Raw genomic sequence first — 25,088 nt, 5'->3', positions numbered from 1 at the left:
TCTAAAAAAAAACAAAAACCACAATATAGGAAGTTTTTTTTAAAATAGTGACATCTATGTGTTTTCTTCTTGTTATCTGTTTTATACTTCTATTATTTAACTTTTGTTTGTCCTTTTTATTTCGTTGTTTATGGTTGTGAATGCCTAGAGTAGCCCCATGGCAAGATAGGTAGCAAATAAATGTAATAATAATAAAAAAATAATAATGAGTAACTTGTGTTGGGTTTACGTGTGATAGAAACAATCTGTAACGGCGTTCTTTTGGGAAAAATAAAAATTGCCAGTATTTATTCTTCTTGTTTTTCCTTCTACGCATATTTTTTTAATCTTTCCATTTCTTCTTCATTCAGTAACCACTACCTTTCATTTTTTTTTTCTCAAATTCCCCCTTTCTCTTCAACTTCCTCGTCTTATGATTTCTTCTGCTTTTTAATAAGATGGTGAACCTGTACAGTGGGACAGGAGGCTCAGTAGCACCTAGCACGATAGTTATAAAAGATAAATGAGGCTGAGCTTTAAATTCCTTTTCAGGGCCCCACACATGCCAAATGTTCCTGGCAGAAAAAGAAATAACACTGCTGGATGAATCTTCTCTTCCCTGCTTTATGTATACTGCATGCTGTGTAATCCATTCAGAAGGAAACCCCTTCCTGCAAACAGGGAGATTTACTTTTAGTGACTTAATTATATTATTGTATCTTTTACAAGGTGTAAACTGCTCTACCTATCGTGAAGGATACAATAGACCCGTTTTAATTAAATATATTTATCTACTCGTGAAAGGAAGAAGCAGCAGAAGAGTATCATTTATTTTACTGCAATCTGAAACCAGTAATCCCAGGGCCTTAACCAGGTTAAAACCTGAAACCATCCCAGCTGGGAGCAGAAGCTAATTTAAATGTCTGCAGATTCCTCCCATATTCCCTCCTGAAATCCTTTCTGCCACCAACATTAAGACATTTTTACCTCTTCTTCTTTTATCAGGTTTTTGCAACCATGCGGTCAAATTTTAAAAAATGTGCTTTTGGCAACTTTTGAGCTGGCTTAATGTAGGAATGGTCCTAATGTAGAACTGGAACCGCTGAATTTAACTAGAATAAATTCAAATCTGCTTTTATTTGAACAAGGAAATAAAACAAAAATAGTAGACAACAAGGGTAATAGTTCTTGATTGAGAGTCTTGATATAAAATTTAATAGTGCCAGTGATCACACGGCAGAATGTAGAGTTTGTTAGAATTCGTAACAGCAGAGGAATTCACCAAAAATTCAGTAAGAATTCCAATAGATATAAATTTTTCCATGAAACTAACTATAAAACTGGGGAAGAACAATGCATCTTTGTGAGATATAAAGGGAAAACCCCCCACAAAACTTTTGTGATATACAAGAAGATTTTGAAGAGATGAGTTTGCCAAACTTTCTGAGCTGGTGGACACTTTTGAGAAGTTCTCACTTTCTGGGCTGATGACAGAAGCTACAAAATTCCACACAGAATCCTCCTATGTCCTTTTCTTTAGTAGCAAAACCCTTGGGCAGCAATTTGAGAGTTTCTAACAAAGTCCACGAGGCCCTCAGGCATGCTTTAGAAATAAAGATTACATTGGGGGATGGTGTTTATCTTTGTAGCACACCTACTTCCCTTTCTTTAACTTTTAGTTTCTATTTTTGATGTAAGATTGGGACACAGTTCCCTACGGAGTTTAAAAGAGGTTATCTGAAGGCTTATTATGCCCCCAGGCACTACACTGGAAACCTCAACTCTAGTTGCAAAGTCCCAAAGGTGCTTTTCAAAAGAACTGAAGAAGCTTCTTGGACGTGAAGCGAAACATCTTCAAGGGGAAAAAAAAATCCCAAGAAAGTCCAGTTGCCTTTTGAAAAGGCCCTTTGGGACAACTATGACCTGGATGATTGAGAATCTCCATGGACAGCCAGTTGCAAAGCTATCACTAGGGCAGGTTTTATCATCACCACCCTTTCTAAAGAGAGGACATACCTGGAAAGCACGAGACTCCAGTGTAAAAAGGTATAAATATGGCCTTGATAAAAATATGCAGCAACTGTTAATAAAATATGAGCTTAGCCCAGGATATGGGAAAGTGTCAGAAAGAAACTCAAGGTTGCTCCACCTTGATTCTCTTTGGTACAAGAGGGAAAGAAGGGGAAAACCTGTCAGACTATTAAGATTCTACAATGATAGCCTACATCAGGAGCGTTTTAGCATTTCTTATGCTTTATATCAGAGGGCTGATACCAAGGCCCAGTCATTTGTTGCGTTATGGATACAGGTAGTCCTTCACATATGACCATAATGGAATTTTCCCAATAAGGTCATATGTCCTGATGGCCGCAATATGGGTCAGCCACCATATTTTATGATATTTTTGCAAATCACCACATTCATTAAACAAATCACACCACAGTTGTTAAGCAAACCAATGGCTCGGTATAGGTACAGTTTTGCTGAAAACCAGAAATAGCAGTTTTCAGTCATAAAATGCAGTCATGTGACAGCAGGACATACCTGTAAATGTGAACATATTGCTGGGCGCCCAAAGTTTGGTCACATGGCCATGGGGGGGGGGGAAACCAACTGTTAGATGTTCGAATCCAGGTCATAAATCCCCTTTTGGGGGTCAGTCATAACTTTGAACGGTTGCTAAGCAACCAGCTGCAATTCGAGGACTACCCATATTAGGATCTAAACTGATCTTGGAAATTTAGCATTGCTTAAGCATATGACTTGCACCAGATATGAGTCAGCTAATGACGTTTAACCAGCTTTTGTGCCACTTCTTCCTTGATGTATGTCTAACAGAAACAAACTGAGGAAATAAGACTGTATCATGTCCAACTTCAGACAAAGGCGAAGATTCGTGAAGGCATCTGAGGGACGTGGGCCAGGAAGAACGGACAGAAATGCTGGGAAATGAACAATTTTTCCTTCCTGGACCGTGTGGCCAAGGATGATAGAATCAGTCAGTTATTCTAGGGAAAAGAAGATTTTGGCTAAGGACCTTCATCGACTTTGCATATATTCTAGATATGAGGAGTTTTCAACACAAAGAGACCAAACTTCTTATCCGCCAATCATATTGATCTATATGTGGATCCAACCCTTCACAGGTAGATAGAAAATAGTTATTAAAAAAACTTGCCAACGCCTGACCCACATACACATTTGTCATTTTCAAAAGTTTAAAAAAAAAGCTTGTTACCTTGGTTCTTCAGGCAGTTCTTCAATAAACCCAGATTCACACCTTGGGCAAATGTAATCCTACAGGAGGAAATGTTGTGTGAGAATGCTTTACGTTCAAAAATCCAGCAAGGAGCAAAAGATGGGAGATTGCCAGGATGTTCTCCGGCAAGAGCTCATCAGTCAACCACTGTCCAGACTTCAATGTTCCTCAATTCAACAGACCCGGCCTTGCCTCCATTGGCAGCTAACTTTTCACGAATTAGAATCACTTATAGCAGTGTTTCTCAACACCGGCTGGCTAGGGAATTCTGGGAGTTGAAGTCCACTCATCTGAAAATGGCCAAGGTTGAGAAACACTGACTTACAGATTTCCTACCTCTTCACTCGGGCAGTGGTATACGGTTTTTTTTGCACATTAAAAAAGCAAACGAAAGGGGTTATTTTCTACCATACACAAGCAGAGGTTTCCGTAGTGGATACTTGTCTCACATGCAAAATTATATTCCCAAGGATAAAGAGGAGAAGCAAAGCTGAGTTCAAGTACAGATAGTCCTGTAATAGTAGCAAGTCGAGAACTATTTGTACCTCTTAAAAATAATTACATATGAAGGAGAAAGCACTGGATTGTCTTGTCTTACTAAGGTGATCCAGCATTTTTTCCTGAATACAGAGTGTTAAAAGCTGGGAGAAGCTGCATGCTTGCCTGGCAACAGCAGACTGGTATTCTGAAGAACCTGATTTATCACAAGAAGCTGCCTGCCAGAGCAGGTGTTCCCCAACCTTCCTGGGATGAACTTCCAGGAATGCATTTTGGAAACTTGCATCTGAACTTGCAGGAATGCATTGTGGGCATTCCTGCAAAATGGCTATCGGGGAGACAATGTATATTCACAATATGGCAGCTGTTACTTGGAAACCGCTTCTGGACTCTGTGCGCAAGACACATAAAAATGAATCCTCGATGCTGGGTTTTGCTGATTAATATAGTTATTTGATACAGAAATAGCTAGTACTTGTTAAGTTGGTAAAGTAAAAATGCTGAGGCTGTAATTTTATTCCGTGATTTATTGCGCTAAAAAAAGCTGGATTTCCCCCCCCCCCCCACACACACCTTTCCTCATGTACTTACACCTTCCTTCCCCTTCTCCACTTTCTATTATCTGTATTGTCTTCTGTATTTTATATGATAATTTTAAATTCTTGAAACAACTCCCACCCCCCAAATGCTAGCTATTGGGGACAGGAGGGCTGATTTGTCAAAACATTCCATCATACCCTCTCTAGTTGACCCACTATAAACTTCTCTCTACTATTGTCCTTGGTGGCATATCCTATTTTTCAACAAAATAAAATTATTCCTGAAAGATGTAAGTCAGATGCGGTTAAACGCTATGCAGGCACCTTTGGAAATGCTGAAGACTGCAGAACCAGCACCCAGAGCCAATCTGCACCTGGTTGGCTATGTCCGCCAGCAAATATGGTTTAATTACTCCACAAAATGAATGCTTTATGGGCTTTTTGGTGAAAAATGATAAAAATGAACTGATGATTGATGGATCTGATGGTTGGAAAGGAAAAAATATGAGAAGAAGGGAATAACTTGGTAACTGTACAGAAAGTGGACAGAAGATTTATTAGAAGATAAAAGAGCCTTGGTGGTGCAGCGGACTAAGTGCTGTTATGTAGCACTTAGCTGCCAGCTGCCTGCAATTAGTGCGAGTTCAAATCTCACCAGGCTCAAGGTTGACTCAGCCTTCTATCCTTCCGAGGTAGGTAAATTGAGGACCCGGATTGTGGGGGCAATAAGCTGACTTTGTAGAAACACCGCTTATGGGGGGGGCCAAAAGCCCTAATAAGCAGGTATATACAAAAGAATGAAGGCTATTGCTATAAGTGCATTGTAAGCCGCCCTGAGTCTTCGGAGGAGGGCGGCATATAAATTGTACTAATAAATAAATAAATAAATAAATAAATAAATAAATAAATAAATAAATAAATAAATAAATAAATAAGATGATAAATTTATTTTAAAGATTCGTGTACAAAGGCCACTTCTTTATACTTTCTTTTCTTTTTTCCTATTCACCACTTTCATTATTCATATTTTTTTCTTAAAATTGTAACATTTTTACTATTGTATAATATTCCTCAATAGAAACAATTTTTTGTAAAAGATTATTACGTAAAACTAGGCTTGGAATTTGCAGCCTCCAAAGAAGCTAGGATTTGTAGACTAAACACTAACCTTAGTTCACAATCCCTTGGAAGTACAACGCTAGGGATCTTGGCTTAGATAAAATAATCAGCTTCCTTTTCCTAACTAGCTTACTTTACCCTTCATCCTCTGGCCGAAACAACTGGGCTGCAAAGTAACCAGCAGTCCATTCTTTCCTGGTAAGCCAGTTTCCTTTAGAACCCAACTTCCTATTGTGTCCAAATGCAACAATATTGCACCAAGGAGCCTTGGTGGTGCAGCGGACTAAAGTGCTGTTAAGTAGCACTTAGCTGCCAGCTGCCTGCAATTACTGCGAGTTCAAATCTCACCAGGATCAAGGTTGACTCAGCCTTCCATCCTTCCGAGGTAGGTAAAATGAGGACCCGGATTGTGGGGGCAATAAACTGACTGTATAAAAAGGAACACCGCTTAGGGGCCCCCGAAAGCCCTACTAAGCAGGTATATACAGAAGTATGAAGGCTATTGCTTAACGCATTGTAAGCCGCCCTGAGTCTCCGGAGAAAGGCGGCATATAAATCGAACCAATAAACAATAATAATAATAATATGACCACTATTCATAGGTATCCAGAGCTCATTCTTATCCTGCCTTTGGAATAAGTACTTGGCTGTTTGATTTCTTTAACTAAGGCACCAATTTACTTTGCTCTCCATAGACATGTAACTATGTATACCTTGTCCACTTGGGACTGGACTACCCAGCTGACTAAATTCCATGTGATGGTGTTTTTTCCACAATGTTTAAGACAACTTTTTTTTTTATCTCCTGGGAGTTCTCCAGACAGACAGATGGACCTCAACTCCCAGAATTCTTAACAGCCCTCATGTATTTGAAGGGCGCCATCTTGGGGAAAGGTGTTCCCAGGCAGGGTGGATTTGATTTAAATCAAGTCGATTTACATCATGATTTAAATCATGATTTAAATCACTAATAAAAAGACTTGATTTAAATCAACTTGATTTAAATCATAATTTTTAAAGAGCAACTGTCATCTCTGCTACTCCTTTGACCCACTGTTGACTCACCGATAGTCCCAGCGTTGCAGAATATACAGCCTCGTGCTACATAACTAAGCTCCATTTCATGCTGAATAAACTAAATTATTTATGTATCTTAAATAGAAAATTATCTTACGATAAATTTTTACCCCAAAAGTTTTTTTATTAAAATAAATTCAATAAAAATAAAAAAAAATTGATTTAAATAAAAAAAAATCTGATTTTTTTAATTTTTTTTAAAAAAATCATTGATTTTTATCCACCCTGTTCCCAGGTGATCATGAACCAGGAGAGCTCTCTGAGTAGGCAAAATCCAAGTTAGGGCTTGTACTCCGAGTGTGGTTTATATTTATAATAATAACAATGAGAAGACAGGTTAATAACAATGACAACTAAAAAAAACAAGCAAGGTGGTAAGTCTTTACCAACATTCTTCAAGTCTGATGTGGCAAAGGTTTGGCTCGGTGATGACAGAATACTTAACAGGTTGCCAGGAACCACAGGACGGTGAGGGATTTAAGGGGAGAAGTAACCAAACAGCTCCAGGAAAGCAGGCTTTGGGCCCCCAGCCGTCTCTGTGACACAAAGTCCGTGGCTACTCAGGATTACACCAATAAATAGACAGGGTGCGAAAGTGGTAAGCTGTTTGGCTACAATTAAGAACCAAACTCTGAATAGGCGGTGAGGGCAGCAGAAAGACGGTCTGCTTGGGGAAACTAGTTTGCCCGGATTGAACATGTTTCCTTAACGAATAGATGATGTTAAGGATGATATGTGCAAGATTCGCTCTGCATGCTAAGGTACGGATTGCATTAACCACAGTTTGCCACACAAGTCATAAGTGTCTTTATTTGCAGATAAATTATAAAACAGGGCTTAAAACAAATCTGATTCAAACAAGACACTTGACTAAAACCAAGCAAGATGTATTATAATTCGCCACAACAATCAGCGTGTGGTGCGATTTATATAGTGATAAATCATGATTTATTTAACTATGGTTACCACTTGAGCATTTTATGGAAAAGTGACACGGGAGAAACCCAATCTCTAAATGGGTGGATAGGTGAATGCAAGAGGCGAACTATTCCCAAACCATGACCTATAACTGGCTGAGTTTTAGCAATATGTTAATCCAACATTAACATATTGGATGTTAATGTTGGATTAGGTCAGTGATATACTTTGTATATCATTGACCTAATCTTTTTAAACATTTGATACTCACAACAAGATATAAGCCATTTTGCACTTTGCCTAACTAGGATGACGTTTTGTGCAGGATGACAATATGGGTTATTTGTTTTTGGGTTAGTGTGATATATTAACCCATTCAAATAAAGTATCCAAGGTTTATAAACCATAACCAACAGATTTAAACATGTTAAATAGAAATCTAGCAAACAGTAAAATTGTTTGACTTTAGAGTGCAAGACATAAACTGGATTCCTACACCGCTGTCTGCAATTGGATGAGTTTTAGCAAGACATTAATCCAAGCTAAGCAAACATCACAGCATAGTGTGAAGTGCGAATGCACTTGCACACTGAATGAAGAGGTCACATATTGGGTTAATCTTTAGTATTATAACCTGTTATATTACAGTCTGAAGACGCTTCAGTTTAGATTCCTGCACTAAGTTGCAGATTCGGTTCAAGGGTCCAGTGATCCATTTCGGCTCTAGAATTCTATGGTTCAGCATATTTAATGAATTTATCCATTGCACTGCAGTTTGCAAACCACTATATGATTTAGCATGCTTTGTTAATCAGATCATGGACTCAAATACATACAGGTTGGCTAGCATTCTCAGACATCAAAGGTTAGTCATATTTTCAGTATCTGCTCTGAGGCTAAGTTGATGTCCTTGGAAAAAAAATTAAGTTATTCTCTACATTTTGGGGTCCCCTCCCCCCATTTTTAAAGGATGTGATATTTAGAAGGAATGTGCTTGTCCTTAAACCAGTATTTCTTACCCTTTCTAACTTTTAAGATGTGTTAACTTCAACTCCCAGAATTCTTCAACCAGCTATGGAATGAAGGGAATTCTAAGAATTGAAGTCCATACATTTTAAAGTTTAAAGTTTAAAGAACATTGAGAAATGTTGTTTTAAAAAAAACAAAAACAAATGCCAGTCCTTCACTCAATTGCTGCCTCAAGATGTGGTGATGGCTACCATTAAATGTGGTTTCAAAAATGATGAGATGGATGCCAGGAAGTAGAAAATAGTTTATAATAGCTATATACAAATTCAAGTTTCAGAGACAGATAGCTTCCAGATAGCAGGTGTCAGGGACTACAGTAGAAGTAGACTAATGTCCCAAAACATACCGTGTTTCCCCGAAAATAAGACCCTGTCTTATATTTTTTTTGAACCCCGAAATAAGCGCTTGGCCTTATTTTCGAGGTTTTATTATTTTGGGGCATGTGGAGCAAGACGGGGATCCTCCTGCATCTTACTTGATTTCCAGCTCTGTCTCCCTAACCCTAACCAGAGGAAATGGCGGGGACCGGCTGCACGTGCATTTAAATATTTTCGGGGAGGGCTTATTTTCGGGGGGCTTATTTTAGCGCATGCGCTCAAAAGCCCGATTGGGCTTATTATCCGGGAAGGTCTTATTTTCAGGGAAACAGGGTATTAGCGGGATGTCTGAAGGCATCTAACTGGCCAAAGTGAAAGTAGAATGAACCACTGATCCCATGCAACACTGAACTAGTAGTTGCAGCTTTGGGCCTTTTGGTTCCAAGCACCATGTTGGGCAAGGCGCTTTCCTAGGAAAAATTCCAGGGCCGGCTCTGCTATATGAAAATTCATCCGGAACACTTCCACCAGGGTCTCCTTCCCTGAAGGCACTCTGGATGGGCTCTGACTTTTCCCAATGTGCAATCTGCTTTGTTGGGCACACTGATCATTGTTTGCTTAACTTATTTCATAAGCTGTAACTGGCTGGGTGGGTGTTTACACATGCTAACTGATAGCCTATTGTTAGAAACCTTAACAGCAGGGTTTACATGGCACACTAAACTGAAACGAAAGATATTACACTCAAGGTTGCCACGATGCATGAAGCCAGCCAATGTGGGCTGTAATCCAACATTTACAGATGAGTATGTTGAAGAAGCCCAATAGATTTGGACTCATTCAATAAATCAAAGAAATGTAGTAGTATATGCAAATCTTGGTGCTTTTTGAGCTTGATTGTTTTCTGGCAGGCCTTTCATTACCCAAACTAGGTAACATCATCCCTCTGTGCTGGTAGGAATAACAGAATAGAATAACAGAGTTGGAAGGAACCTTGGAGGTCTTCTAGTCCAACCCCCTGCTTAGGCAGGAAACCCTCTACCAGTGATGGCTAACCTTTTTGGCATCACATGCCAAAAGTGGGTGGAGCGCGGGGGGGATTGTGCGTGTGTGCTGACACCCATAATTCAATGTCCCCCATGCCCTGCTCCCCCCATGTGCACGTGACCCCTCCCCCCTGCACTCCCCCCTGCTTTTGGCATGTGACAGCATAAAGGTTACCGGTGGGCCCGGTAGGCCCGTTTTTCACTCTCCCCAGGCTCCAGAGGCTTTTTTGGAGTCTGGGGAGGGCGAAAACGGCTTTCTCCACTGCTCCGAAGGCCAGAAACGGCCCATTTCCTGACTTCCGGTGGGCCCGGAAGGCCTGAAAATCAGCTGGCTGGCACGTGCATGCGCGCTGGAGCTGAGCTAGGGCAGTGATGGCTAACCTTTTTGCCATTGTGTGCCAAAAGCGGGGGGAGTGTGGGGTGGTTGCGCACGTGCGTGCCCACACCCATAATTCCATGCGCCCCCCCACATACATGCAACCCTTCCGTGCTCCTCCCGCTTTTCGCATGTGATGGCATGGTTGACCCGGGAGGCCCGTTTTTCGCCCTCCCCAGGCTCCAGAGGCTTTCTAGGAGCCTGGGGAGGGTGAAAACAGCCTTCCCCACTCCCACCGACCGGAAATAGCCTGTTTGCCAACTTCCGGTGGGCCCAGAAGGCCCAAAAATCAGCTGGCCAGTGCACGGATGCATGCTGGAGCTGAGCTAGGGCAACGCTCATGTGCCCACCAATATGGCTGTGTGCCACCTGTGGCACGCTTGCCATAGGTTCGCCATCACGGAGCTAGGGCAAAGCTTGCGTGCCCACAGATATGGCTCCAGGTGCCACCTGTGGCATGCATACCATAGGTTCGCCATCACGGCCCTATACCATTTCAGACAAATGGTTATCTAATCTCTTCTTAAAAGCTTCCAGTATTGGAGCATTCACAACTTCTGGAGGCGAGTTGTTCCACTGATTAATTGTTCTGTCAGGAAACTTCTTCCTTCTAGGTTGCTTCTCTCCTTGATTAGTTTTCACCCATTGCTTCTTGTCCTGCCTTCGGGTGTTTTGGAGAATAGCTTGACTCCCTCTTCTTTGTGGTAACCCCTGAGATATCGGAACTAGGGAGGGAGTGGAGTTTGGTCTCAATTTATATTCTAGTCATTTGCCCTGTCAGTGTTGATTGGGAGTGGTCTCAGTGGTTCTTTGGTTGTTTACTGTTAGCTTGTTTGGCAGTTCCTTGAAGTATTGTTTACTTCTTTTTGGTCTGATATTAATGTTGATGTTAATCTCTGTTCATCTGGGTGTTGATTGCTGGTAGGGACATCTCCCCCCCCCCCAGCAATCAATATGCAGATAAGCAGAGATTAACAGCAGAAAATATTTCTCTGGGATTCTAGAAGCCCAACCAACAGAGAGACTGCTTTCATTCTCATAATTCTTTAAAATGTTTCTTGACTGACTTTCAAGGCCACTATCTTCCCAAGGTGACTTACAATACTCCAATACATAATACCAAATCATAACTTGCAATTAACCAATCAAATCAGTGGTGGGTTCCAACCAGTGTTACCACCGGTTCTCTTCGCGCACGCGCTTTGCATACGATCGATGCACACTTGCTCGCTTCGCTCTCACGCCGAACTTGCGCTCCTCGCAAGCGCATTAGGCTTCTGCCCAGCTGAGGTGCGGCAATCGACACTGCCGCGCCTATCAGCTGGGCTAAAAAATGAGAAATAAAGATAGGAATAACACAGGGGCGGGCAGGAGGGCCCAGCTCCCAGTCAAAGAGAACCAGTTTGGTGACGTCACATCACCACCACTACCGGCTCGCCCGAACCGGGAGCAACCCACCACTGAATCAAATACAGTCTTACCAGAAAATTCACATGAATAGATTCAGTGAAAACCTGCTTGAAATGAAAACAATCATTTTCATCACCAGCTTGGGAAAAATATAAGTTTTTAAAATCTTTCCAAACCAATGATGTGCAGAGGCCTTACATATTTTGGGAATGCCATATTCCACAGATTATCACTGGGAATGCCATCTCTTTTTCTCATAAACATTTCTTCCTAAGAACTCTCAGTATTTAAAATTATACTACCTTCGTTCTGGATCTGTCTTTAATTCCATTGCAACTTCTCATAGGCAGTTAGGTGGCAGCACCCAGCTAAAAACTTCACTATCTGGAATCAGGTATCAGATTAATATTTGAATGGGAGACCATTAGAAATCCCAAAGCTGCAAACATCTTGGAAGGAAGCAACAACACATTTCTGTACTGTTGACAAGGACACCACATTGATGTTGAATTTGACTTAAAGGAGAACATACATTTACAGTACTTATCTTCCCCTGCAATTTAAGCTCCACCCTGGCAGTTATCCTTCCTACCCAGCCTTCGGCTGCTCTTCTGCTTGCACCATTTCCAAATTCCTCTGACTCAGCTGGACCACAAGCTTAAGAACAGCTGCTGCCTTTGGTAGTGAAGATTGAATGCAGGGCCAAAGTCTATCCCCGAGTGTTAAACATTTCGGAAAAGAGAACATTTTTAAAAATCCTCTCTGATATCTTCAAAAGCATCTGACTGAAGCTAAAGGAAAACAAAAGTAACTTTTAGCACTATTGTCCTAAGTCAGTGTTTCTCAATGTTGGCAACTTTTAAGATACATGGACTTCAATTCCCAGAATTCCTCAGTCAGCATAGGGCATTGTAGTTCATGCATCTTAAAGTCGCTAAGGTTGATAAACACTGTTCTAAACAACAGCAGCATAGATGGAGGTTCAGAGTTCATCCACAACACCTGACTATCACGGAAAAGTATTTCATGCTAATTTTCTAGCCATAAACTTTACACCAGCCAACTCCGCGGGATGTTCTCCAGGTATTTGTGTCTACAACTTCCAGAATTCCTTGATTGAAAGAATAATGCTGGAAGTCAGTGTCACTCCAGATGTAAAATACTGAGGCGTAAAGCAGAAGAGCAGGCACACATTATATTGCCCCATAACATGGGTTCCTTGGTTCAGATTTGGAGCAACATATGATCCCAGCCATTGTGAATTATAAACCATAGATTTTGATGTAAGGCTGTGGGAAATCAATAAACTAGGTTACATTACAATGCATGGACCCAGCCTGACAGTCCCTTGCTAAGTATAATAATAATTTATTAAATTTGTATGCCCCCCTCCTCAGCTCTAGGATTCTATGAATATAAATGGGGATTTATGTTTCATAGCTCAATCTTTTAACCAGCATGATACATTCACTTCTTGAATGAATGAGACAGCTGGCCAGCCACTGGAGAAACAGAACTCTTTTTTTTTTTTTTTAATTTGATTTATATGCCGCCCTTCTCCGGAGACTCAGGGCGGCTTACAATGTGCTCAGCAATAGCCTTCATACTTTTGTATATTTTATACAAAGTCAGCTTATTGCCCCCACAAACTGGGTCCTCATTTAACCTACCTTAGAAAGGATGGAAGGCTGAGTCAACCTTGAGCCTTGGAGAGATTCGAACCAGCAGTAAATTGCAGGCAGCTGTGTTAATAACAGGGTGCTTTAAACCACTGTAGTACCAAGGCTCTTATCCACCTTGCTCTTAACTCTGAGCAAGGTGGAACTTTAATCTGATCTAGAAGGCCTTTGCATATTCTTAAGGAGGACCAGGTCTTTTTATTGACAACAAATAAGTGGGATAACCGAGTCTGCTTGTTCAATAGATAAAAAAGGTATATGCATGTATAAGAAAGAGCTGTGTTGTTTCATGTCTGGCTTTTCAGCTTCCAACTACAATCAAAGGCTGAGCAAAGTGGGCTTACCTTGCTCTGATCTACCATGGCTCTTCTTGCTCTCAGATACATCCTTATGGAAAAACGAGTCCATCCACAGCCATTAACCAACAGGCTTTTAAAAGGAAAAGGAGAGGACCACTTACCATGAAAGCTAAAGATGGATTCAGCCTCAAATGCTGAAAATTGTTTTAAAAAACCCATCCTGGATCATTGATGTAACTGAGAAAACAAACAAGAAGCCCTGTTGACTCAAACCAAGATAAGCCCATCTTGTTCAACATCCTGCTTCCCACTGTGGACATACAAATGCCCTAATGGAAGTCCACAAAATGGACCAGAAGGCAACCTTTGTCCTCCACTATTTTATCCCCTCAGCAGCAAACCAGAGATTACTATTCTTGGGGGGGATGGGACGGAGGGACGGACGGACAACGGGACTACAATGTAAATGACAAGTATCAATGGCTATGTTCACAGATAAAAGGGAGAGATAATACATGAAAAGCACTGAAACATCAAACAAGATGGTACTTAGGTAGCCATGTAATTCAAGCCCCTTTCTCAATACCTTCAGTGGAAGTCAGAGCATCGCTTCCATAGCCCATGAGTTTCACTGCTACAGTGTTTCATTATTTACAGGTTCTTGGTAAATATGCTTCTGATTTCAAACTGCTTATCTCAATCCTGCTCTCTGGAAAGACCCAAGTCTTTCATAACACTTGATTTCCAAACCCTTCACTTTCTGAAGAGAAGGGTTTGGAAATCAAGTGTTATGAATTGATTACCTTTAATTCTGTCTATGGCTTACTTAAAAGGTGGAATTCAGAACAAAACATATTACTCCACATGAATCTTAACACAGAAATAAAATGAAATTATCATTGACTATGATCCAATCAACTCACCTTAGCTAAAACAATCACACACTCCTTCATTTACCAATCCTTCTCATTTCCCGTCCTTCTCATCTGTTTTCCTATTTTTAAACAGTAACATTTTGGGGATAAAAACCACTATACTGTACCTGCTTTTTTGCAAAGTGACATGTACAGTGACATTCCAGAGAAGAAATAATTGTGTTGGCCTTCTGCAGCCAACCAAGCATCTCATGCATCTTAAAGTTTCAGGTTAATTGTATATGTTCATGATGAGGTAGGCCATACATACAATAACCAAGTTAAGCCTGAATGCACATGGATCACATAATATTGTAAGAATATCATTAAACATTTAATTCATCCAGCCTAGGACTACATTTAATTAGCAGGGCATTAGATTATGGGGTTGTGTTCAATTTGTGATACATTAAGACACATTTTCCTACGTGCAGCACTAAAGCTATATATGTAAAAAAAAAAAAGATTCTCTTAGTTGCCCCACCTTTTATGGTTATGCTCTAGGATTTATTTATTTTTTCCTTTTGATACTGATGGCTTTCTTAGCAGGAAGCAGGACGTGAGGGGATTTCTCTCCTGCAGCAGTCCTCGCAGCCATTTGGTTCTGAGGGATACCATTTTTATAAAATATAAATGTATATAAATATAAAGGCCTACAAGGCTCATCACTCCTGTTCTGACAGTATCAAAAGTGAAACCAGTCTCTCTCTCCTCCCCCCCCCACCACCCCCACAGCCTGGCCTGTTTCACACACACGCTGGACTCAAAGACCCATAATTCCCACCGAGCAGCAGGAACAGGTGAGAGGAAGTGCAGACGATTAGGGGGGGAAAAAAAATCTGGAAAAGGCACAGATGCCCACCTTCCCACTTTCAGTGGATCCTCCATGTATACGGCTAGTCTACCTTGGAGGTCTACCAAGTGGGGGAATTAAACCGGAATGACGATCAAAAGGATTTAAATCAGCCTTCGGCGACTTGACACTCTCCATACATTTCAAAACTACAGTTCCCATCACTCTCAGCCACTAGGCTAACGGCCATGCTGGATGGGGACGGTGGGAATTGCAGTCCCCAGCTTATCAGGAGGACATCAAGTTGAAGGCGGATCAGCTCCGGTATTACCATCCCCACCGACCCTTCCCTTTCCCTCCTCACCGGTAAGCGCGGCGCGATCTCGGCCGAGCAGCAGTGGCAAAAATACCGTCCCGGCTGCGGGGAAGCCTCCGCCATCTTGCTTCCTCCTTTTCCTCTTTCCTCCCTCCCTCCCCCGCCCACCCACCCCCACCCTCGCCCTAACAGGGAGGCAAGACCGCCACACGCTGCGTCAAATTACGTCAAGACGCTTGGTAACGCAAATGTCCCTACGGCGGCCGTGCAGGTTCAAGAACGGGCCATCTCTGAGCCAAAAGGAGGGGCTGGAAGTCGGAGATCACAGAGCTTTCCAAGTCCTAGACCGGCCCTTTCTGCCGGAAGAAGGCTGAGAGGAGGCGGATTTGGGAGGGTGGTGATTTACAGACAGGCCGGCCAATGGGCGGGTCTTCATTTTAAAGCCACGTGACTTCTTCCTTATTTCCCCCCCCCCCAAGCTTCTGCGTTCTCACGACCTGCGGAGTTGAAATACGTTAGATAGCAGGCAGGTAGCTGGCTGGCTGGAGAATTCTGGGAGTTGAAGTCCACAAGTCTTAAAGCTGCCAAGTTTGAAGACCTCTGCAGTTTATTGTGTAATGCGAGTCCGCCTTTTCTTCCTCTCTTCTCGCCTTTTTACATTGCAAGCTACAGAAGGGAGTCTGCGGGCTGATACAAAACTTGGTTAAGTTTCTCTCTCTCTCTCTCTCTTTTTTTTGTTAGCCACCGAATAGTGTTTTTGCAGAACACTTTTGACCTTTAATTGACTTGGTTTAACAGGGGGGCCCCCGCAGATTTAATCTGTCTCCCTACTGAAAAATGCTGCAAGCCTGAAAAATACTTGTATAAAAATCGGTAAAGAAATGGTCATTAGTTAAAACTTAATTTGTGGACGTCATTTAAGCAATCACTAGGGGGCGCTTGCCTCCTACTGATGTATATTTCTATTCTGCGTAAGTAAATGTTTTCCATAATGTTCACAATATATCAGAGTAGTTAGCCATTGATGCACAGATGTGCAGTCGGTATTACCGTAGAACTTTTCTCCATGCATCTCAGGCTGCCTAGCTTTCATCGCCTGTTGTCTCAAATAAAGGCTGGAGATCTGTTTCTGCTTTTACAGGTACTCTTCTTGATCGCAATTGGAACCAAAATTTCATTGCTGACTGAGGCAGTTAAAATGATTCGATCCTGATTTTACGACTTTTGCCAAGTAAAAAAAAACACACACACACAGCAGCTGTTAAGTGAATCATGCTGCCTTTAAATGGATTCAGCTTCCCCCATTGACTTTGTCTGAAACTGCCTGGAAAGGTGGCAAATGGCAATTGCATGACACCACCACCCCCCCCCCCAAACGGTTATAAATTGCATGCTGGTTGCCAAGTGCCCAAATTTTGATCATGTGATTATGGGGGTGCACTCGGGGGTGGGTTCTAAGAATTTTTACTACCGGTTTTGTGGGCTTGGCTTATTTTGTGGGTGTGGCTTGATGGTCATGTAATAATTCTTTAGGATTTAGCAGAGGTACCAGTCTACCAGGCTTTTAACTGCTTGCAGAGCTGTACCGATCTACCCATTTATTTTTGCAGGCACTGGTCTACTCATGTATTTTTGCAGGCACTGGTCTACCCATTTATTTTTGCAGGCACCTGTCTAATCATTTGTTTTTGGAGGCACTGGTCTACATCCAAACTGCCTTTTACCACTGATCAGCATTAGGGCAGCCCTTTGAAGCCCCAAGGCAAGAGTTTAAACATTTTTGTTTTTCCTTATAGCCCATCAGCTGGGACTCAGGAGACAGCAATAGATTGGGGGTGGGGCCAAATAAAAGGTAAGAATAACGCGGGCAGTGGGTGGGGGGCAGAACCGGTTCCGTGATGTCATATCATCACCGCTACCGGCTCGGCAGAACTGGGCCGAACCGGGAGGAACCCATCACTCCTTACTGGTTAGTTTTTTTCAATGCTGTTGTAACTTCAGTGTAATGGCTGTAAGTCAATGTACCTTCATTGTTTTTTTTTTTCAAAGGAAATTAAATGGTATTCTTTTGGGATATTAAAGATGTTGCCAGGTAGAGCAGATGATGACTAGCCAAGTATAATTTCAATTTTATGGCATGGTTTGTTGTGCTGTGTCAGTCTGCTGTAGTTTCATCAGCAAACTGGCTGAATGCAATGCCTACCATCCAGCCCATACTGACAAGTCATTTGCATCCGATTCTAGACTTTCCTATCATCCGTTTCTAAATTACCTTAATGTATTTAACAGAGTTTCTGAAACTGGGAAATACTTGGTCATGACTACTGTGACACATTTCTCTCACAATCTAGGCTGCTTCTACTATATGTATTTTGTGCCTTTTGGTCAATCTTGACTCCTGGCAACTACACAAACGATGTGTGGGGTGTTGGGTTTCCCTCCTCCCCCTTTTGATAGTATTTTTCAGAAGTGGTTTGCAACTGCCTCCTTCCTAGGAAAAAAAAGAAGATCCAAAGTCGCCCAACTGGCTTCTGTGCCTAAAGCAGCATTAGAACTCACCTTCTCCTGGCTTCAACTTGGCCTCTTTAATCATTTCGCCAAACTGGCTCTCATTTTTACAGTACCCTACAACAAAAAAGTTATGGTAAGTGGTTTTGAATTGTGGTAGCTGAATAATGAGCCTCACACAAAGGCTTAGACTGGGGGGGGGAGGAGGGGAAGTAATCTGTTATGGCAGCTAGAATTTCTTGTTGCTAAATTTATATTCTGTTGTTCTGAAAAAAAACATGCAGAGCAGCTAATGCTATTGTGGATAAAAACAGGATTAGAATGAAAACATTAACAATTAAAAATAACCAGTGAAGCAGCTTTACTGTAACTCACCAATTAAAATCTATTTCAGTAATATCATCTTAAAGCCTACGTGCCTGCCTGAATAAAAACATGTTTACCTTTCAAGGGAAGGACAAACAAAGCTAGGCTTTTATGGGTTAACACAGAGCTCTGAGGCAGATGTAGATAATAGACCTCATACTGATGAAAATGTGGCTTGTAGGAGTTTAGGTAGGATATGCAAAGGCATAGCAAAATGCATTTGAGATTTTAGAAGAAAATAAGAAACTATCCAGACTCATTGGATGGATTCAACCTGTTACATTATATCAGAATGGAGGTGTTATGTCGAACCTACTACAGGTAGTCCTTGACTTACAACAGTTCACTTAGTGACTGTTTGAAGTTACGGCACTGAAAAAGTAACATATGACCATTTTTCATATTTATGACCGTTACAGCATCCCCATGGTCACACGATTTACATTCGGATGCTCGACAATTGGCTCACATTTATGACAGTTGCAGTCTCTCAGGGTCATGTGATCCCCTTTTGCAACCTTCTGACAACCAAAGTCAATGAGGAAAGCAGATTCACTTAACAACCACGTTACTAACTGCAGTTAACAATTGCAGTGATTCACTTAACAAATGTGGCAAGAAAAGTCATAAAATGGGGCAAAAATCCCTTAACAAATTTTCACTTAGCAACATAAATTTTGGGCTCCATTGTGATTGTAAGTTGAGGACTACCTGGGCTGTACATAAGCACTATGGCTCAGTGGTGAAATCTGCATGTGCAGTGCACACCAAATGCATGCTGCGCACGCATGCGCAATACATGCCAAATGCGTGTTTCGTGTGGAAAAAGGAGGCTTAGGAAGATAAGTAGAACAGCAAGGGGGGAGGGAACAGCTGTGCTGCGCGATTTAGATTCACTAGAAAGTAGGATTTCCTGCTTTCTAGCGATTTTAAATCGTGTGGTACAGCTGATCGTCGGAAATACCAGTTCGGAGGAAACATACCCGAACCGGTGCAAACTGGTAGCATTTCACCACTGCTATGGCCGTATTGTGATTGCCCCATCTTATGACTTGGTCAGTGAACCATCGTTAAAACAGAGCATGATAAAAATATTAGTTAATCACTTGTCATCTCTTACGAGTCCTAGTCAAACTGGCAAATGAACATCTTTATTAAGATGGGAAATATATTGGAAATGTATTGTACAGGTTCTATAAAGTCTCTTTATTTTTAAAGAAAAGTATCTTAAATCTGTGTTTATCCAAACTACCCTCCTTTTCCCCACCCCTACTTGTTATTTTTCAGAAAAGTATGTTATCAATGTTAAATCTCATATTCAAAACAAAGGTAGACCTAAGAAAATCCAAAACCCATGGTTAGACGATATTTTATTCAAAGTAGTGTGTGGAACTATCTGAAAATTTTCCAGAATTTTTCATCAGGCTAAGTAGAAAAACCCTAAAAATTGCTTAAGGCAGGAGTCCCCAACCTCCACGTCACGGGGCTGCAGCTTGTTCGGAACTGGGCCACAGAAGCAGACCAGCACACGCATGTCTGCACAGCTCCACTTGTGTGAACAGCACACACAAACACAGCTCCATTTGTGGGAGGGCACAAGTAGAGCTGGATTCAACACGTGTGCTCAATTGCCGCTCACAGGTAACCATTCTCCCTCCCCCGTTCTGCTGGTCCGCAGAGCCGAAAGGTTGGGGATCACTGGCTTAAGCTGAAAAAAAGATGTCCACTTCAACTCTGCCGCCACAGGCCTTCACTCATGCTGATTTTTAGATAATCCATATTTTCTTTTTTTTTTTTTTACACAGCATGATACGATGCTGTTGTCAGTATACAAACCTACAATTTGTATTTCTATTTCTCGCATACCAGAGGCCGTTGCCAAACCTGTTCTCTTTGCTAATGAAACTTTTCTTAATGTGGATAATATTGAGGATGTCATAGTCATTTCAAAGTGTATGTCCCACATTATTTTGCAGCCGGATCTGAACTTTAGTGCTATATTATTTTCTATATTCAAAATAATTTGAGTATTAGTGATTCGAATTTAGAATCTGAATATTAGAACCTTCCAATAAATTTGGCAGCACGTGAGGTGAAGTGCCATTTTGCCTGTGAATCAATGAATATTGCTATTTCAGGGTTCAACGATGTAACTCAGCCTTCTGTGTCTACCTTCTTTCAGCCTTTTCAACGGTCCAGAAAGGTAAGTCAATATTATTATCCCTGTATGGCAGATGGGAAGGCTTAAGAACATAAGAAGGTACATTATGACAGGCTAGATTATTTATCCATTTAGCATCCTGTAAGCAAAGTAATTCTTTAGTTCACCCGTCCCCCATTGAATTTTTGTCATGCAAAAAAATTTGCCATTCTTTTTAAAGAAAGAGAATGAAGAAAAACTGATTACCTTTATCCTCATTTCAATTTAGGCACCATATTCACATGTTCACACAGATGTGCATACCCGCGCATGCCCACATACACACACATGGATGGCATACACCTTTGAAGGTATCTTTTTCTTCTTTTTTAATATTTCTTAAACTTTACAAGGTTACAATCATCTTAAATATTTCTGAAGTTTAAATACAATCTGTAATAATGTTATAAAATGTAAACTTTTCAGTGTTTTTATTTCTTTATTAAGTCACAAAGGTTAATACCTGAATGTTTTGCGAAAAAAGTGATTTAAAAAAACAAAACAAAAGCAAAAACAAACAAAAACGAAGTACAGAGGCCAGGAGACAAAAGGCAGTCCCAGGCCTACTGTTTTCAGAGGTAGAATGTGGTTTCTTTTACAATTTTTAATTCTTATTTACCTGAGTCAAAAAACTACATACGCTGTACAGATTGCATATCCTTGCTGTATTCGATTTTTTTTTTTCCATTCAAAATCCCTAGAGAAAAACTGAAATTACATCTTATTTTTAAGCTGATATGCAAAGGAGAGTGGGGGGAGAGTATTATGTTCTCCCCGCCCCCAAATCAAGACCTCCCCTCAACACAGTGTTTGTACAAATGCAAGAACAAAAGCACCCTTTTACTAACTAAAGCCATCCCTTACCCCCTCCCCCTTTCGCAAGAATAAAAATAAGCCAATAAACTCCCCCCAAGACAAAACTTGATTGTGGGTTGAGCAAGCTGGACAGCATTGCTTGAGGTCTGGAAAAAAAAAAAGGTGGTGGATTTAAAATGCTAAATGTGTTATAACGTGTGCTATTAAAATAAGAAGAGTTATTCCCCAAAGAGACTGAGTGATCTTGCATCACCACTTCTAACTCAAGTCTCCTTCTTTTTACCCGAATGTTTTCACGAGTATCCATTTTTTCTCTCAACTGCCTGCTCAACTACAACACCTCCAAGGCGCCAATGCAACTTTTCCAAAATCATTAAAGAATCTGGAATGTTCCTTGATAGTTGGGTATAATTAAACTCACGTAAATGGAAACACCAAAGCCAATGCTGGGGCTCAGCTCATTTGAAAGTTTAAAAACAAGCAGAAGAACGTATATTTTAAACCCACCACCATCTAAGTAACAGCCACAGCAAGCAAATCTGAACATTTTTTTTAACCCGCCCTTGTTCCGAGACCCTTCCCCCTACCCGCCTCCCCCGATACAATCAAGATCTAGACAGCAGGTTCAATTCCCCTGAGTTACAAATCCAATCCTTAGTCAAAAAGCTTGGACTGAAAAATAAATTTTATACGTTTCTTAGACACGCACGCGCACACGCCCACAATTACACACTCAAAAAAGGGAAAAGAGACACAAACATACACACTCATTTTATATATATATATATATTTATATAAATTTAGTTATAGAATCTTTCTTCTCCACCCACCTGCATACTAGAATCCTCTTTCATCGTGTTTATGGGGAAAATGCCAAGACCCACCCACCAATAATGAATAGAGCGATATGCTCAGTAGACGCACACAGGTTGGGAGGGTGTCTCATGCAAAATTGGCATATTTAAATTACTTTGATTGAGACCAATGAATTCCAAAGGGATAGCTACCAAAATGAGGAACCAAGGGTGATAGCTTGCACTTCGTAGCTCCTGAAAGCTGTCGCTAAAGGTTTGGCCGCGTTTGGAGAATTTTATGGCTGAAGTACTACTACACACACATGCTTTTTGCCAAATATCACAATCTCTGTGAACATAAAGCAAAGCAAACGAAAAACTGTCTATTTAACCAGCTTCCCTGTCATTTGAACTGATCGCCAAAAGCTGGAATACTCTGGGACATTAAAGCATTATTTGAAGCTGGGTTAATATCCTACTTTATTCCAAAGCTAATAACCATTATTTTCCCTATTCAAGTGAAACAGGAAATTATGGTTCATTACTTGAATTGCAGCTCCTACAATGGAGCAGCAAACACGAGAAAGACACTTATGCATATGCTATGTTACTAAAGGAAGGTAACAGGGCCTTTGTCTTACAACAACAAGCTGCCAACAGAGGTGGGAACAGTGCTTGGCCTAAACTTTGACAAGATGGCTACCTCAATTGCCTCTTTGTTAAATACTCTCTATGCTGCTGGAAGAAGTTGGTTTATCCAGCAGTTAGGTAAACATAGTTCCCGTTGGGGATGAAAGAGAGGTAGGAGGACAAGGATTCATATGTCACCAGAAAAAGGCTGCTTTAACTCATTTTAACCAATCTAGCAAAAGCATTTTTTTTTCACAGAACAATGAAGAATATAGGAGCAATTCCTCCCCTCTCTCTGCCCTGTGTGAAATGTTTTTATCTACTTGGTAGCCAATATATTTCGCACACAACTATATTGTTAGATATTTCCTACCTATAGCTAAGGTTAAACCAGGGATAACTTGCTTAAGGAAAGAATGTAGCAGAACAATTTTGCACAAAATTCTATCTTGGGCATGGCCTGCAGGGACATGGATCTCGAGTCAAATTTGGATGATCATTTTAAGAATAATAAAAAAACAAACCACCTGTATTTTTACAAGAAAGCTCTGATAGGAAACAATCAAGACTCGCACAGGAGATGAAAGAAACAAAAATAGAAAATTCTGGCTATGTGGCAGAGAATATAGATACTGATGGACCTTACTGGCAATTATGACTCAAGGTTTTTCTGGGAGGAAGTAGAGATTTCCTCATTGCCATACTTACAAAACCCACCTCAGACACAAAATCTAGAAAACGACTGTTTTAGCCATTTTAGCCTATTAAATTTCCACAAAGATTGAGAACTCTGCTTTTTATTAAAACTCAATGAAGCATATTCTCAAATAGTCTTGCTTCTGCAGAAAAAGGTCTCAAAATGCTTTCAGCTGGTTCCACTCAGTGAAATGTACTGGGTGGATTGGATCAGAAAAACTAAGGGGCAGTCAAGTTTCCAGATCTCACAGAAACTTTAGACACCAAGTCTTCCCTAGCTGGACACCCTCCAGTTCCCGGAATTCCTAGAGTGATCTTACACCACATTGTCTGGGCATTCTGGGAGATGGAGTCCTTATCACATTTGGAAGGAATCATGTTGGGGAATGCCGATTCGGGGCACAACACAAGAAAACACCAAGAACTGTGGTGAAGGCACGAAGGGAAAGGCTCGAATCTCATAGCTAGTCTTCAGAGAAAGTCTTCAAGTGGCAGGGCATTCCAGGGGGAAGGAATGCTTCCAGACTGGGATGCGATACCACCCTGTTATCAGACCAAAAAGAACATAGATGAAATGATGAGGGACGCTTGTCCCAATGCTCTCCTCCCTTTGGCTGCCAATGGGTCACAGATAAACCCTCTGGCAATGACCATAAGTGGAAAGAGAAATGTGCCTCTTCCTCCTCCAACCCAGTCAGCATTTAACTAATGAAAAGCATTTTTTTGTAAGTGAGCCTGACGACAGTCATGTTCCCTCCTTTTTTTGCATTCCCCTCCCTGTGTCAACAGAGTCCTGGAAGCAGACGAGAGAGAGAGAATGGTTTGTGCCATCTAAAAAGGGTTACATTCAGCCTTTAAGAGCACTTTTTTTCCCCCTTCTCCCTTTCATATTTAAGCGACTTTGCAGTTCCTCTACACCCCTTAGGAGACAATGTCCTGGATTTCACTTTCCAAAGGTCTTTTTTCCCCCCTCTATGAGATATCTTCTGCTATCCTGAGAATGGAAAAATTCCCCGTGTGGCAGCTTGTGGGGCTCAGAGCCCTCCATTCATCTCAGAAAATGAACCCATCTTCCTCCTCTACCATTTAGAGATGCCATGCTTTGCCCCATGTTTCTAGACCTGGAGCCGTTGTAACCAAGGGGTTTCACCTTATCTGGCATTTAGAGGGGAGATGCTGAAAAGCTGAACTACGATAAAAGGCCCCAAAATAGATTGAAGTGCCTGGGATCTGTAACTGTGGGAAACTACTCAACTTGGCCAGGACACTCTGCTTTCCAAAATGAAGTGCACTCCTTTCAGCATTTGTGGAACCTGAAGATAAGCTGAATTTTCCTATTCTTAGCATGCCCAAAAACTGCTTGATCCACAACTCCACAAAGGCTTAGCCCTTACTACTTTGGCATCCGATCAGAAATGTGGGACTCCCATTTCCCAACACTCCCTTGCCAAGGTTTCCTCATGTCTGGGTCATCCAACACAGCCAATGGGCTGAAACGGGTTATTCAGGG

The 25,088-nt window shown here is 41.2% G+C and overlaps 1 protein-coding gene across 2 annotated transcripts in view; it reads right to left on the bottom strand.

Annotated features, from left to right (window-relative positions):
- The window catches only part of RNF126 (ring finger protein 126), a 28,762-nt gene extending 13,022 nt beyond the window's left edge, over nt 1-15,740 (bottom strand). Inside the window, exons 1-2 of one of the 2 annotated variants that reach the window (XM_070931771.1) lie at nt 15,617-15,740; nt 3,218-3,276 (exon numbers count right to left, since the gene is read on the bottom strand). In XM_070931771.1, coding sequence (XP_070787872.1) covers nt 3,218-3,276; nt 15,617-15,691 — 134 coding nt within the window. In that variant the 5' untranslated portion in view covers nt 15,692-15,740. Of the gene's footprint in view, nt 1-3,217; nt 3,277-14,468; nt 14,541-15,616 lie in introns of those variants that run through there. The other variant, XM_070931772.1, reaches the window with a different exon arrangement.
- Nucleotides 15,741-25,088: the final 9,348 nt, after the last annotated feature.

This window comes from Pituophis catenifer, unplaced genomic scaffold, assembly GCF_029215685.1.
Source record: "Pituophis catenifer annectens isolate HBS135680 unplaced genomic scaffold, rPitCat1.0.hap2 SCAF_1, whole genome shotgun sequence".
NCBI lineage: Eukaryota > Metazoa > Chordata > Lepidosauria > Squamata > Colubridae > Pituophis > Pituophis catenifer.
Note: the sequence above shows the minus strand (reverse complement) of the source record. Positions and strands in the feature narration are given on the sequence as shown.